Source organism: Homalodisca vitripennis, chromosome X (assembly GCF_021130785.1).
Source record: "Homalodisca vitripennis isolate AUS2020 chromosome X, UT_GWSS_2.1, whole genome shotgun sequence".
NCBI lineage: Eukaryota > Metazoa > Arthropoda > Insecta > Hemiptera > Cicadellidae > Homalodisca > Homalodisca vitripennis.
Window position 1 is genome coordinate 61,726,553 of NC_060215.1, and position 17,026 is coordinate 61,743,578.

At 31.8% G+C, this 17,026-nt stretch overlaps 1 protein-coding gene across 1 annotated transcript in view; it reads left to right on the forward strand.

The window, feature by feature from the left end:
• The window catches only part of LOC124369060 (nuclear receptor subfamily 2 group C member 1-like), a 29,934-nt gene extending 13,131 nt beyond the window's left edge, over window positions 1-16,803 (forward strand). The window contains exons 6-9 of the mRNA XM_046826769.1: window positions 4,415-4,629; window positions 4,891-5,059; window positions 8,487-8,595; window positions 14,280-16,803. Coding sequence (XP_046682725.1) covers window positions 4,415-4,629; window positions 4,891-5,059; window positions 8,487-8,595; window positions 14,280-14,554 — 768 coding nt within the window. The 3' untranslated portion in view covers window positions 14,555-16,803. The remainder of the gene's footprint in view (window positions 1-4,414; window positions 4,630-4,890; window positions 5,060-8,486; window positions 8,596-14,279) is intronic.
• Window positions 16,804-17,026: the final 223 nt, after the last annotated feature.

Sequence of the window (17,026 nt, forward strand, 5' to 3'; positions counted from 1 at the left end):
ACAAGCACAATACTTATCTTATGTCTTGTTACATCCATCTTAAGCATAGACTAAAGATAATGCCATGCTGAGATTAATAAATGTGTCGATGTTGTTTGTCATGCGATTCAGCTGTGTCAGATTTCCACGATCTCGACTGTGGGAATAGAGTGCATTTTACATAAACGCATTTTGTATAAATGAAATTGCGCCAGTACAGTGTTGTCAAAGCTGTTAACAGTGGACAATCGCAATTGCCTGATAATAAGTATTAAGCAATCAAGGGGATGAACTGGTAGTTTTACTGGTGCTGAGCTCTGTGTGATTTAAATGGTAATGTAGTTTAAAACAAATGAGGAAAAGGAAAGTCTGATTTGATATGACATTTCTGGCCCAAATCATGTGATATCGATTGGTATCGATACCTAGGTTTAAACATTAACCATAAACTAACTAGTAGAGCTAAAGTTACTCTGTTCCTAAATACTCTTACATGTACTTGCAGTCTATACATTTCACTTAAACAGAAAATTAAAACCAATAAACAATTCACTGTTTGAAATTTATTAAGTTATTGACAATGGTAGGTTTGAAAGGATAATGAGATTTCGGACATTTGGCACGTTTAGCACCATATAACAATACCCAAAAGTCCAAAATCCTATTATCGAATAAACAATAATATACACAATGTTTATATCAGCTGTAGTTTACACCAGCTAGTTAGTATATTTTAAACAGATGATAAATAAAACTACAGTAGTGATGTAAAGTTTAAATTGAGCGTGTGACTAAAATCCAGACGGATCATTCACTTATGCATTTCTTATGGTGATTTATTCAACTTCAGAGGCCAGTGGAGTGAAGGAAAAAAGAGTTTTCAGTTAAAAAAAAAGTCCAGCCAAAGTTTGCCTTTTTTCCTCTGACTAGTCTTTAGCATCCTCTTGTGATACATTGCCTGAGGAGAGGTGATCCTAACGGACTCATCGCCTTCCACCGCCACAATAGACGCTCCCTCTTTTGTTTGGGTTCGCTCTGTGGTAGAAGTCCCAGTTACACATTGAACAGTGAGAGGTCGTGCCACTCTACTAACTACCCCAGAACTACGCCCTTCTTCAGAGTCCCTGTTTGTTTTCGTTACCTCTGAGGTCTTCGGTGTAACAGTCTTTTTGCAGCCTTTCAATCTTCATTGGGTTCTTCCATACTTGAAATTTACCCAAGGCCTCTCTTTTTCTGGTTTTGCAGTGGTGGCACTATAAATTACCTGTATTATGGTTAACAAGTCCGACATCTTCAATCCTCTTACGTAATTTCCACTCTGAGATGTTGAGCTTATTTTAGACTCTTAAGAAGTTCAAGATCCTCTTCAAGATTTGTTTCTTTCCTTGTATTCTGGAAGTATGCCGTCACAAGCCATACTTCCATTACCATTACCATTGGTTTTAGGAATTGATTCTTCTGGCACAGTATTTAGACTGACATGTTCCGAAGAGTTGAATTTCTGACTGTGCAACAAGCCAGTTAGCCATTTCTTTGTCACAAGATTACTAAGTAACCTTGTCATTTTTGTATTCTCTCTAATTCAATGTTAAATTAAAAAACTTTTTGGCTGTTTTAAAATGATCAGGTTGTATTTTTTCATTATTTAACTAATTCATTAACTTTAAAACTTAGTGATAATTCAAAAAGATAGTGTTTTATTGATTCTTGAAGTGGAAAATGTTTTGAGCTTTGATAATGGTGTAGTATCATCTGCATAAAGAGTGGATTTTAATTAACTTAACTTAATTAATTAACTTGCTATAGAACATTGAGAAACCCTGTGTTACCTTACACCAATCCGATATAAACTTGACATTATCTTTAGTCACTATTGTTCTATAACATCTATCAGTAAGGTAAGAAAAGAACCAATTCAAGAAGAAGAAGAAAATCTATAATATTTAAGCTTTTCTCATAATATGGTGGTCTACACAATCAAAAGCCTTTAATTGTTCACAAAACACACCAGCTCCATTATGTGACCCATCTAAACCCCAAGCAACCTCGTCCATACAATTTGTAATCACTTGTGTGGTACTACGACCACTTCTAAAGCCATACTGTTCTTCTGAAAAGATTTTATTATTCTCAAAAAACTATAAAAGTTGGGCACTAACAACTTTTTCAAAAAGTTTAGAAAAAGATGGCAATACCTACACAGGTTGTTAAACATTGCGCTTACTTCATTTCTTGAATAACGGTTTAATTTCTTCATATTTTAATTGATATGGAAAAACTCCACTTCTCAGAGATTAATTTATTATGAAACAGAGTGGTTCAGAAAGTATGTCCCTGCTTTGTGAAATAAATCCAAGGGTACTTCATCCCATCCTGATGATTTCTTGTTTTTAAAATATGTAATCATTTTATTAATGTTATTAAGGACACAGGCTCCAAAATAAACTTGGAGATATTTTGAATATTTACATTCCCTGAATACTCAATTGCACTAAACCCATCACTAAAAACATTTATATTTATATATGCATCTAAAAACTTATGATTAAAGGAATCAGCTATTTATGGCCATTGTAATTACTCTGTCCATATACGAGGTGTGTTCAAAAAGTATTGCGAATTTTGTGTATTTTTAAAAAATGATTTATTTATTCGTGAATATCTATTTTGTCCCCTTCAAAGTAATCCCCCTGGGATATTATACACTTGTGCCAACGTTTTTTCCAATCTTCTAAGCACTTCAAAAAATCATTTTTTTGTATCGTGTTCAGCTCCTCCTTTGATTCCGTCTCTATCTCGTCAATCGTGGCGTAGCGTCGTCCTTTCATGGGCCTCTTCAGTTTTGGGAACAAGAAAATGTCACAGGGGGCCAGATCTGGGGAATACGGTGGCTGCGGTATCATTAGTGTGTTGTTTTTGGCCAAGAAGTCGCGTACAAGCAGCAATGTGTGGGCCGGGGCGTTATCGTGGTGCAAAATCTAATTTTTATTTTTCCACAAATTCGGGCGTTTCTGGCAGATTGCTTCGCGCAAATTGCGCATAACTTGCAGGTAATATTCCTTATTCACCGTTCTACCTTGTGGCAAGAACTCATGATGCACCACGCCCCTGCAATCAAAGAAAACTGTAAACAAAACTTTCACATTCGACCGAACTTGGCGTGCTTTTTTTGGTGTTGGTTTGTGCGGTAGCTTACATTGAGATGATTGAGCTTTGGTTTCCACGTCATAACCATAAACCTACGATTCGTCACCAGTTATGACCCTCTGGAGCAAATTTGTGTCGACATCTCATTAGCAATGTTCATGCGATGCTGTTTTTGATCAAAATTGAGCAATTTTGGTACGAATTTTGCGGCGACCCGTCTCATGCCCAAATTATCAATTAAAATTGAATGGCACGAGCCAATCGATATACCTAGGTCCTCGGCAATTTCTCTAATGGTGATTCGACAATTGGCCAATACCATTTTCTTCACTTCATAAATTTTTTCGTCTGTTGTTGAAGTGCTCGGGCGTCCGGCACGCTCTTCGTCGTTCACATCTTCTCGGCCTTCTGAAAACATTTTGTACCACCGATAAATGTTGCTTTTGTCCAAAGTAGCTTCTATGTATGCCACAGTCACTACTCGGAATGCATCCGCGCACTTAATTTCGTTTGTCACACAAAATTTGATACAGGTTCTTTGTTCCATTTTTTGAATAGGAAAAAATCGAAGACGAATCAAAACACGTGCAAGCAAAGCAGCTGTCAACAATTAACTGAACATTCAAAATGGCCGAAATTGTCAACATAAGTGAGAGACATATGTACCAACATAACGCCACAAAAAAATCGAAATTCAAATATATGTAACCCGCAAAAATTTAAAATTCGCGATACTTTTTGAACACACCTCGTAATGAAGGTCAGGAAATGATCTCACAGGAGTTTTTACTCCGAGGTCTGACTTCACATTCGACCAAACTGCCTTATTTCTATTGTCTACATTTTCAATAAAATCACTTTTTATTAACTTTTTAGCTCTTTTACACACAGATTTAAAACGTTTTTGTAAGTTTTAACATATTATAAAACTTTAAATAACAACAAATCAGGTGTGTAGCCTGCGGGCTTAACTGAGTGTGTGGGAAGACAATGTTTACCATCTAGAAAAAGATTGAAACGTTTTAAACCTAAAAATTCAGTTTCAATCTTGGTGTTGCAGCTGCTTGGATAATCAGTTGAAGTTTTGACGGGGATGCTTGACTATGTACGTTAATTAAAGCAAAGAATTTTCATAGACATTTTTAATTGTTTATGTTTGCATGTGTGTTTCATGTAACTCATAATAATGGCAAATATTTGTACATCTACTTTGTGAATTTTGTTTACAATATTAATCTAAAACCTCCAATATCCTAATATTTAATATGAATTTGTGCTCACTTTTCAGAATTTAAATGGAAATGAGAGAGGTGATAAAGAATTGGAAGGCTTTGTTAAACTAGAAGGAAGACTCCTTCCTGAGCACCACGTACCTTTTGTGTTACAAACACCTAGTCCCATGCCGGCGTACTTAAATGTCCATTACATTTGTGAAAGTGCTTCTAGATTATTGTTCCTGTCAGTTCATTGGGTGCGCAACATTCCTGCCTTCCAGTTATTTCGGTAAGAAGTAAGAATTATTTCTAGAGACTCGTTAAAATAATTCTAAATAACAATTAGGTTTAATTATTTAAAGATCTGATTTAATAGAAAATTAAATTTGCTATTAATTGTTGCTTAAAATAACATTAATTTAAATAAGCCATGGTTTCCTTTTTGATCAATACATTTAATTTATTATTTCATAGAATTTTTTTAGTTAAGTAAAGATTTAATGTAGAAATTATAACAAGTTTCAAGTATAGTTGAATGGTGTTGTTACAGAGTGGAGACTCAAGTGGCCTTAGTTCGGGCTTGCTGGACAGAATTGTTTGTGCTGGGTATGGCTCAGTGCTCTCAGATTCTCTCATTGCCTTCTATTCTATCTTCCATCATCAACCATTTACACAATTCAGTTGCTCAGGATAAGATATCAGCTCATCGTGTTAAGCTGGTATGAATTGAATATTTGTATTAAGACAAGTTTACATATTTAAGGTATGTTTGAAATTCTAAACTCATTAAAACACCCACAAGTGCAAAGACAAATGAATGAAAAACAATAAATTACAGCACAGTTGTAAAGACCATAAAATTCATGTTTCATATTCAAAGTGTTGTCATTCGGAAGTGCCAATAATTTTAAAGAAAATTATATGTTTAGTATAGTTTAGTTGTGTGCAAATAATGAAACTTAAGTAAAATATAAATCTGATACTATGCCTTAAACTTTAATATTTGGTAATTTTTAATACTAATAGTAAAACATATATGTTTAATGTAATGCCATTTTAACATTTTGCAAAACAAAAGACAATATTTAAAACAGAATCATGCTAAGTTAAAATATATTCTATAGCATTCCCTTTCACGTATTTATCCATGCAATTTTAAATTTGGGAATCTTGTTGACAATTTGCTATTTTTGTCAATATAGTTTTTGTAAATTTATGCTTCACCCGCGAACATTAAAATATAAAAATTGAGTTATTGAAGTTTTTGTTACTTTATTCTTATAAAATTGACTTTTTGTCTTTTACTTCAAGTGTTATATGTACATTATGCTAAAACCTCTTTATAGGCAACATTTTCCATATGTCAGGAACTAAAATTACTAAGCTGTTGAGTAACTTACTCTGGAACAAGCAATGTGAAATTATCCATGGAAGAAATGCTCATCCTTAAAATCAATTCCTGCTAATTTTTAATGATTGCCCTTGCCAATTTTCGATTGTCATTGCAAAGCAATCTTTAACCCCTTAACTGCCACACCCATGCTATCACATGCCAAACAATTGTTTTGCTACATGCCTGGCAGCTGTAATATGATATGCATTGGCCTCTACTAGTATCAAATTAAATTACTACAAATCCACAGTAGTGCTGTTTAATTGCTTCTACACTCTCACAGTCAACTGAGGAACATTGCAAAAACACGTGGTGAAGTTGAACTGGACGTTAGAAACAAAACGTTATTGTTTTCTCCTTTTTTTAAAATTACGATTTTGAAGTTGTTATTATAATTTTTTATTTTGTGTTTTGATTGTGATGTAGACAGTATGGCAGGAATTATTTGATCAATAAATATGTTGGTCAAGAAATACGTGTCATATATGCTGACTGTAAAGCAGACATATGCATGGCAAATAAACAAGGCAGTACCGGTTAACAGAACCATTGAAAACTCAACACTTAAAGAGTTAACGGGAAATTACATCCATTTGAATTCAATAGCATAATACAATGGAATAAGTGGTTTAAATGGTATACCATTTCTCTTTGAGAAAAGTTATTACAGCAGCTTCTATCAAGTTTTTATGAAGAGATTTCACTTGTAGTCTTGTGTAATTACTCAGCAGAGGTTAGGAGGACAGTTTCACAAAGAAATCATTTGGTCCCCAACTTTCATATTTAGTCTATAATGTGAAAATCTATGTGGTGAAAATGTGTTGAGAAATTCTATTGGATATTGTACTATATCCTCAATATTGGTTATAGAGTCTACAGAATTATGAAACATTTCTCCTCATCCTTCAATTATTTATAATACAATCTTATTCAGTTCATTTAATTCCTATGGTTAACACAAAACACTGTCAATCATTTAATAAAGATTTTGCTATAATAAAAACTGAAACATATATCTTGAGAACTGTATTTTTCTTCAAGTGTTACTCTCAGTTTTGTATTTGTCTAAAAGCTAAAAAATCAAAGATGAGAATTTATATAAAGAATTAATTCAAATATAATTACATTGTTTGCTATTAACATACATACATACCATACATGCATATATTACAACTGATGAGAAATATATTAATCATGTGGCTACCTAACCATTTCAATATTTCATGTCTAAAGATTTTCGGGTAATTTTAGTATTGAAACCAAATATGTACCTATCTGAAAACTGCCATATCAAATTAGTATGTACGTAACGTACTGGTAGGCTTAAAATAAGTATTTTAAATGATTTGTAAATAAAACAAACGCAAGTTTCTTTAAAATAGTTAGTATTATGATTATTTTATATTAGTGGTAATTTCTCTTGCCTTTAATATTATTACTGCTTAAAAAAGTCAATTTAGAGAAGGCAAAATTAATTGTAATTTTATTACTAAAAACAAATCCCATAATCTATTTAATGTTAGTGTGTTGTTGAATTTATTTGAAAAAAGACAAACAGTGAAAATGAATTAATAATAATTAAAATCCTAAATCTCTATGCAATACTATATTTTTAACTCATATTTTACAGCATATATAATAGTTTAATCAGTATGGTTGCAAATTTGTAGTATACTGAATAGGTGAACATTACTTGTACGTAAGTGTTTATTGATACTAAGATTAATTAAAATTGTACTCATAAATAAGTGTTTTATAGTAAAAAGATAATTACTAATATTACTGTTAGAAATCAAAATAAATTTTATTAGAGTACTGTAAATGTAGTATGATGAGGAAAATGAAAAAGAACTAATGGAAAATTGAAAATTGTTTTTGTTGAGGTAATCCTTTGGTGCAAGCAGTCAACTACTGCACTTTTCATTTGTATCTCTAGACGTTATCACTACTTTTTGATGCTTTATTTATATCTTTCTTAAGTAAAATAGCTGCACAATATAAAATTAATGAATTTATTTACAGCACTAAGTGTAGTTAGATGCTGAAAAACGAAGAGAAATTATCTAAATGCAAAATTACTTTTTGGTGCTAGCAGCTGACTGCTGTAATTTTCCGTAGACGGTTTTATAAGGTGTTGTCATGTGCACCAAAGAGTAGCTATAAAATTTACTGTTTCGTCAAGTAAGAAGAAGCACAGCATTTGTGATCTAATCTATTTAATAATGTACTATGATATCTAGTGGAGATTTTTGGGAATATTTTCAATTGTCCCGAAAATGTCGCTATATCTATTAATCCATATGCTATGCTTTTACTTCCCAATGGTCTGTTACCAACCAATTGCACTTAAATGCGGGTGTCATAATGCTTGGCATATGCTGTGTATTTGTAAGAGGGTTAAATACGATTTAGACATTTTACACCTCACAGTTTCAGTACTTTGTGTACAGATAAGTGAACTTCAACCAATACCACAACAAATCAATACTGCACTGTTCTGTCAGCAACTGGTTGGGGACTCTGACCAACAAAAAAAGAGATCGATAACATTGGTTGCTGGCAGTTTAAGTATTATTTTACCTGATCAGAAAAATGTACTGCTGGCAGGTTTTAAGTGATAGATATGCCTGAGCATAAAAGTTACTAAAAGTTTACACGTGATTCGGTCAGCTAAATATGTCTGTCTAACTGCCAAAGAGTTAAGCTAAACACATTAAAATTGGAAACAATGTAAGTCATTGTATGTTGTGCAGGTAACTGACCACATATGTATGCTGCAAGACTATGTCAATGGAATGTCTTTCCTACATGTAGATGAGCATGAGTACGGCTACCTTAAACTTCTCATCCTGTTCAGTCCTGGTGAGTTACTACACAAAGCATACTGAAGTTTTTCCCTTTCTTTTAGTATTTGTGTTAAACCAGAAAAACTAAAATGAATTTGATATTTTTACTTTTGAATAAATTTTTTACAATTATTTAATAAAATTTCTGTTAATTTAGGAATTGATATTATATTAGGAAATTGATCTTTGGATTTAATAAATATTCAACTGTTTTAGAAACTACCTCGCAACAGCAATAAAATGCTGTACAAAATTTAGAATTTGTTTCTGAATTAAAATACAAGATAGTAAAACACACAATTTGTCTAAAATGTTAAACTGTAACTGTCTATTTTAAACTTATGTGTATGTTTTGCTTTATAACAATTAAAATGCAATAACAACTCAAATTGTAGTTTTACTATTTCTTGAATGTTTATATTGAAACCTGAGTTATTATTAATATAATTTAAAGTCTGATAAAATGACTGCAATTGAGTTGAAATGGAGTTATTTCATGTATTTATTAAGATAAAATTACAATTAGTATTAACAAACTAATTTCAGTACAAATTAAACAACCATGAATAATATTTTAGTCCCAATTTTTGTAATAAAGTTAAATAAACTAAATGAAAATTTTACTTTGCATTTATTATTCTCAAGCAGCCATTTAAAAATAATTAAATTAGGATAAATTAATATACAAACAATAGTAAAGTATTTTTCAGTTGTTTATCATGCAACACTAACAAATGAAGTATCAAAATATTAGTCTTGTGTGGGCAATTTTCATCTTTAACACTTAAAAAATGGTTTTAAAATCTTATCTTTTGTTATATTTGAATTAACAAATTTTAAATTTTCTGTAGTGACCTGTTAAGATAAGTTTTTCTCATTTTAACATTGTCAGCCAGTTTGAAAGGAAGTATTTGAGTATTAGCCTAATAATATGACCCAAAATGCTAACAACTCAGACCCTCCAAAAGCATTGTACGTACTAGTAGGCTATGTTATAGTCAATTATACATGTGTAAACTGTTTTTAACGCTGAATTTTTAACACAATAAACTTTTCAGACATGTATACACAAATTAAGACATCCTTTTATATAGGTTTATTGAAGTTTTTGGACATTTATTATATACACTTCACTATGACAATTAAAATTTATTTAGAACCATTCTTTTTATAAAACTAAGTTTTATTTCAACTCGACTATAAAGAATAAAAGAGACGTTATTTTTCATTGCAGGTGATTAATTTTGTATAATTATTTTAGACTTTACTTGATTTTAATAATGTATTAAAACTTTATACCTGTAATGCCTATCAAGACTATTTTTTGATGGGCTTATAGTTGTATACATGACGTGTTGATGCTCGTGTAAAGCTCTATGACAATAAACGAATTCTTATTCTTATTCTTATACTTTTGTATACCTGAGGAGGGGGTAAGCAAAATTCATGTCATTGACAAGAAGCCATACAAAAATGTAGTGAAATATTAGGTCAAATTCTTTGCCACTGGTGAAACATCTAATGTCAACAAAAATGACATCTATCTTTATCATGAAAACAAGTTCAAGTTTTCTTATAACTTAGTTGCAAATAAACACAAAGAAGGATATAAATTGGCACTGATAGAGATTGAAAAAGCTTGGGATGTTCTAAATGAAAAAAATAGAATTAGCAACATGTCACTAGGCAATATTAAATATGTATCAATTACTAAATGGGAACAAAATAGAACGGAGTCACCACTACGCTTAACTCACACTGCAAACCTAGACAATGTCAGGGTTAACTAATAGAAAAAGTTTACCCAATACAACTGATACTTTGGTGAACACTCCTCCATATTTAGACCTAAGCTTTCAAGTAAACGCTGTAACAGAAGAATATATTGAGTTTAAACAAAAAGTTTAAATCAAGAAAGAAAACCATTAATTTCTCAGTTAAAAGAATTTCAAAAAGAATATGAAGGCTGTAATGTATAAATTGTTGGGAAATATACTTATGACTACCATAAAAAAATTCTAAAATAGGAGTTGCAAAAATGTAAAGAAGTAATATATCTTCAAGCAGCATTGGAAGTGGTTTAAAGTGACAACAAAAGATTAATAAATACACTGGAGCTCTTAAAAAACAGTCATGAACCAATACAGTGCTTAAACTGCTACCCACCTATAAAAAATAAGAAATATATGTCCAGTTTATGGCATACAGTTAAACCCAAAATCAAAATGTTCCCTGCATATATACAAACAATACAACCAATAGAAGTCAGTAATCGTTGTACAGTGTTAGGTAATAAAACCTCAAAAAATAACAGCAACTTAAAAGATCTGGAAGAGTTCTACAAAAACATGCATGTACAAGAAAACAAAAACTTACATAAAATTAAACTTAACTGGGAAGTAACATTGAATTCAGTAATCAAAGCAAGTGAAAACTAAAATCAGTCAAAATTAGTTATATTAGCAGACAGCCATGGTAAAAATACAAGGGCTATCCAGAAAGTAACAGACATTTTGAAATTAAAAATTAACCAACTAAAAAATAGGAACATTTTATTATATACATTTAAAAGCTGCACTTTTAGGCTATTTTTCAATGTAATCTCTTTCTAATTGAGACATTTATCATAACGTGACAATTTTTTCGATTTCAACTTTGTAGAAATCTGCTGCCTGAGGTCTTAACCACTGATTAACTCCAGTGTGAAGTTCAGCGCCACTATTGAAGCGCTGCGTTGCGAGCTAGGTCTCCATCGCTGGAAAGAGGTAGTAGTCACTTGGTGTCAGATATGGGCTATAAGGCGATGATCAAACACTTCCCAGTCAAAATCATCCAAGACTTGTCATGTACGATTGGCTGTATAGGAACGTGCGTTGTCGTGGATTAACAAAATGTTTGAGCTCAATTCTCCTGTACGTTTAATTTGTATCACTCATCGTAGCTTCTGCAATGTTTCACAGTACCTCTCTACATTGATTGTTGATCCTCGTTCTAGGAAATCAACCAGAATCACACCTTTAGCATCCCAAAAAACAGTTGCCATTTTCTTTCTCGCTGACAGAGTTTGGACACATATTATTGTTTTTTTTGGTGAATGTGTGTGTCCCCATTCCTTAGACTACATTTTTGTCACCAGTAACGATACGATCAAGAAGTTCGTTCCAATGTTTGTTGTATTCATCAAGGAAACTTAACGATGCAGCTTTGTTTTTTGTGATCTTCCATAAAGATTTTTGGAACCCACTTAGCACAAAATTTGTGGTATCCAAGCTTCCCAACATTTTTCCCAACATAGCTTCCCAAGTAAAAAATGAAGTAAACGTCGTGAAATTTGTGAGAAATGTTCAGAGAGTTTAGTCTTTGTGAAATAGCGATTTTCACTAACTTTGTCATTGATTTTCAACATCAAATCCTCAGCCACTTGGCTAGGCCGACCGCTACAGCTATGCCATGAACATTGGTGCGACCATTTTTAAAGTCAACTCACCACTGCTTTACTCTGCTTTCACTCATTATTCCATTTCAATAAACTTCACAAAGTTGATGACTACATCAAATTTCACCATATGATGTGTGTGCATTTGTGAGGCTGGGAGCTAAATTTGATAATGTTGCTGAAGAAGTCACTGAGCTTTCCAAAGACTTAGAAGAAAATGATTATTTGGTTGTTATAGCTGGAACGAACAATACTGAATGCACCAGTGAGCTTAAATTTATAGATAGTGTTTATGACTTAATAAGAAAAAAAGGTACACAAATCAATTGATATCTTCTTTACTAATGAGACATGATAATCCAAAATTTGATCTAAATCTAAGCAAAATAAACTCAGATTCGGAAAGAACAGCAGAGAGGTTCTATAACAGTCTAAAGCTGATTCCTCTACACATGTTGTCAAGACATTTATTTACTCACCACGGCCTGCACCTCAACAGAAAGGGGAAATTAAGAATATCAGAGATTATTGCTAAAATGAAGTGGAAAGCTCTTGTCTCATATCTATGTATATCATTGCCCTGTGTCAATATACACTGAAATCAACATTAAGACATAGTCTCTAAAATATACAAGCTGGGTAGAGTTAGGAAGTTGAGCTCCCTGAAGGCACTTCGACATGACTCGTTGTTCAATTTTGGGATGATTCGAACAGCTTTTTTTTGCAGTCTGAATACTCTTTCCAAGTTTGATATGGCACAACTGCCCCACAGAGAAATTCTATACAACATGTATAGAAATATTAATCCATAGTAAGCCATTATTAAAACAGCAGACGTACAAAGCTTTGATAAATTTTGAAGGACAAAAATGCCAGTTGTGAATTTAGCACATACTTTGAATGTGAACTTTCCAGGCGTATTCCTAGAAATTTAGTAAAATCAGTTTCCTCTAGAACAACGTTATCCACTATTACTGTTAGGGTTCCATAAGTATTCAATCCACAAAAACTAAATACAATGACAAACCTACTATTGAAGACTACAATTTGATGTTTAAAATGTTCACTAAAGATTTCAAAATGAAATAGCTAAAAACATTAATATGCTCTTTTATGGGATGTGTGAGGGATTTGACTGATCCAGAAATTTCTGCAGTTGATATTGTCTACTTCCAGATTAGCATTCAAGCTACGGTATATGTTGTAGCTTATGACCAGAAAGCCAACAGAGAACTGAGAAAGGAAATTCCTTACACAGCATTTGTGGAACAATTGAGCAACACAATCAAGACATAGCTAGACACAACAAATATTTCAAACGAACCGGATATAATCCATGAGGAAGTGACTGAACACGTGTGTCTCACTACAAGATCTGGATTACCAGATGCCAATACCAACTTTCACTGATGCCTCTCCACCCAGTCAATTTATTGGCTACACTATTCACAATTAAAAGACTTGTGAAGTTGAGAGGTTTAGTTTTGAGACCAATAATTCATTTATGACAAATGACTGTGAAATAAACAATTTAGTTATTAATAATGATGAGTTCCTAACAAAGTTGTGAGGCAAGCAGCACATACTGAAAACAATAATAACTTTGACTATTCTTTTATACAATTCCAGACTATTTTAAGTTTTCTCACAGTTCTTACAGCATCATAACATAGCTAGCACAATTTAAAGTTTGTGATATTTTGGCTTTAGGTAAAACAGTAATAAAATAGTATGCATAACAATCTATCATTCAAAACTTGAAACCTTACTATAAAGAAATTAAACAGAATTTCAAGTTCTAATGTGACTAAAGTTATTCCTCTGTAAAAGATCCAGAATTTTAGAACCGTGTACAATACCTAGCTAATTTTGTACATGGTTCTATACCTGTTTTTCGTAAGTCCACGTTGATGTTGATATGGATTATATAAAATATGACTAAAATAAGGAGATGTTTCAGAGCCTTTTTGAGCTGTTAATCTAAAGTCGATAATTTTTTCTTAACCAAAACTTATTCCCAATAAGCTAATGCTTGATAAGTTTACAAGTAGATGTTGTTTGTCTTCTGAAATTTTTGTAGTAAGTACATATTATCAAAATCTCACAGCAAATGTTTCAATGCTTTTTTTAGTTTAGAGGGATTAAAATAAAATTACAAGTATACCTCTGAATTACTTTTGGTTAGAATTTTGCTAGTGAAACATACATGAATCTTAAGCGTTTCATAGAATGCCTATAGCTTACACCTTATAAAATGCTTATAGATATCCCTGCCTTGGTTTCACGTAAGCATGTGGATAAATTTCAAGAGAGGGCTTTCCAAGAGCTACGAAGTTATGTACAGCGACACTATCCTGAGGATGAGGATCGATTTCCAAGGCTGTTATTGCGTCTGCCTCCATTGCGTGCTCTACAACCTCACGTCATGGAGGAATTGTTCTTTGCTGGACTCACAGGAAGTGTGCAGATAGACACCATCATTCCCTACATTCTTAGAATGGATTCTACAGATAGAGGCATTATATCTGAGTTTTCATAGAAGTACAACCAAAGTAGTTCGAGTTCGAGATCAAAGGTTAGGATTATTTTAAAATTTTACATAAGTCTATTTTGTTGACCTTTTAGTTCATCTACTCCTTATTTACCACTGGAGAAATTGAAATTTTGGATGTCAAATGCATGAAAAAAGCTCCAGGTCAATATTTGATAGGGTGTTTTAAAATAAAAACTGTATTTTGCAAGCTATTGGTTATATATAATCTACCAACTTGCCAAGTTACAGAAATTTCTTATGAAGATAATATAATTTGGCATTAAAGCCCATTTCATTTTGTACACAAGAAATTAGAGAAAGATTTATGGAGTGCCTGTGAATAATATACAATAACAAATAGAATCTGTTGATAAAAAACGGAGGAAAAAGTATTTTAGTTTATTAGTTAGTTTATAATGAATGCATGTGGAGATTGTTTTGTTAATATACAGGTTGGATAAAAAGTATGGATATAATAACGTTTTAATAACTTAAAATTTTACATTAAAAATGTTTAAGTTGGGTTCAAAATTTTGTATTTTGGGGGCAGGGGCAATCTTGAGATACTAAATGAAAAGTGCAGTTTTGTACCCTATACATGTATATTGAGTTTGGATTTTCTAGATGCAGTTGTTAAAAAGTTAATAGGGATATCTATACTGGGATATCTATACTTTTGAATGGGATATCTATACTTTTGATCTACCCTGTATAAGGGATTACTCACTTTATTATAATGTTTATATGGTTTTTGACACAGGTTAAGATTTATGTTAAATCATCTTCAGTCACAGAACCTTAGAGTAAAACTAAAGTTAGATTATTATAATAAGATTTATAATAATGATACTGTATCATATAAAGTACACATTATATAAATGTGTGCTTTATTTACACAGTTTTGTTCAGAATAAAATGTTCTACAAGTTTCATTAAACATTTTGAGTTTCTTGGTAAAATAACAAAATTATTGTTGTCCAAACATGAAAAAGATGTGTTTTTTTTTTAATTAATTTTTTGCATTTGACACAGGTTTTCTTAAAAACTACTTAACTTACAGTTCTGGGACCTGTTTTATTCAATTTACCAGGTAAAAAACTATAAGAAATGATTGAATTCACTTCTCGATCTACCTTACCAGGAATTCAGGAAGACCTCGTTTTATATGGTGAGCTGAAATCTGTGCGAAATCTTTCACGAGCCGAAACTCGTTAACAAAGCATTTCTGAACCCATATTTATATGGACATTTTCATTATTTTAACATGTACAATGAGCTCCCACAGTTTCTGCCTATCTTTATGACTCACCATGTATATGCAGGGTATTCACACAAAGGGCATCGCAAACTTCTGTGGCTGATAGTACTCATCATTCCAAACAAAAGTGTTCTATATACATAGTTAGAGAAACATGTATTTTTTTCACTAGCTGCCATTTTGTATTTTTTATGAAATACTTAGTACCTGTAGAACTAGTAAAGCTACAAATAAGAAACTTTGCACATACATTTTATTTTAATACGTAATAGAAAATTATTTTTAATGGTGTGATTTGCTTTAAAATATTAACAAAACGACACCTGTTGAAAATATTAAAAGTCAAATAACAAAATAAAATGAATGTAATTATTAAAAATGTACATGTTTCCGACTATTTTGCAGTACTTATAACAATTCTAACTGTACTTTCTCAATGAAATCTGTCAATGCATAAACGAGCACGACCACATATGCTTACACAAGCCTGGAACAACAAATAGCTGATACCTCTCAGCTGTAACATGTTTGTTGCTCCTGGTCATAACATAAAAGTCTTCCTCTATGGTTCGGTGACTGAAAATGATTTAATATAAATTGAAACACTTATCAATCACCATGAAAAAGGATTGTTCAGGTGAGTAATCATTTATAAATTAATTGTTATATTTGTGGTAGAGTTTATTATTTATTGATTTTATCTAAAAACCTAACTTTATAAAAATGTAAATTTGTATGAATATTAGTGAAAGTTGATTGAATGACTTCATATAACCTGAGTTTGTGAACTGTCCATAAATTAAAAGGTGATTTGGAAGTGAAAAATATTTATTTGTTAATTATTACTACTCATACAAAGTTAGATGAAGAAGAGCATTGGTCTAACAGCATGCTCAGTGTAAGCTGGAACATCACAACCAATCCAATGGAAATATTAATAAATTATTGTATAATTATAATATATTTAAATTATAAAGTATCTGGTTTCCATCTTGCATTTATGAATATGTTAATTTGAATGTTATATAGTAATTACCAATACACAAACAAATCTGTATATCTTAGCAAATGACAAAATGCTGTGAAATTTTGTTCCATCTAATATTGATGGCATTAATTTTATCATAAGATTTGCATATGATGTTGTATGTGTAGCAAACAGATTTAATGCACTTTTGAACAAAAGGATTAATTTTTTAGAACTACAGTACCTAAATTTG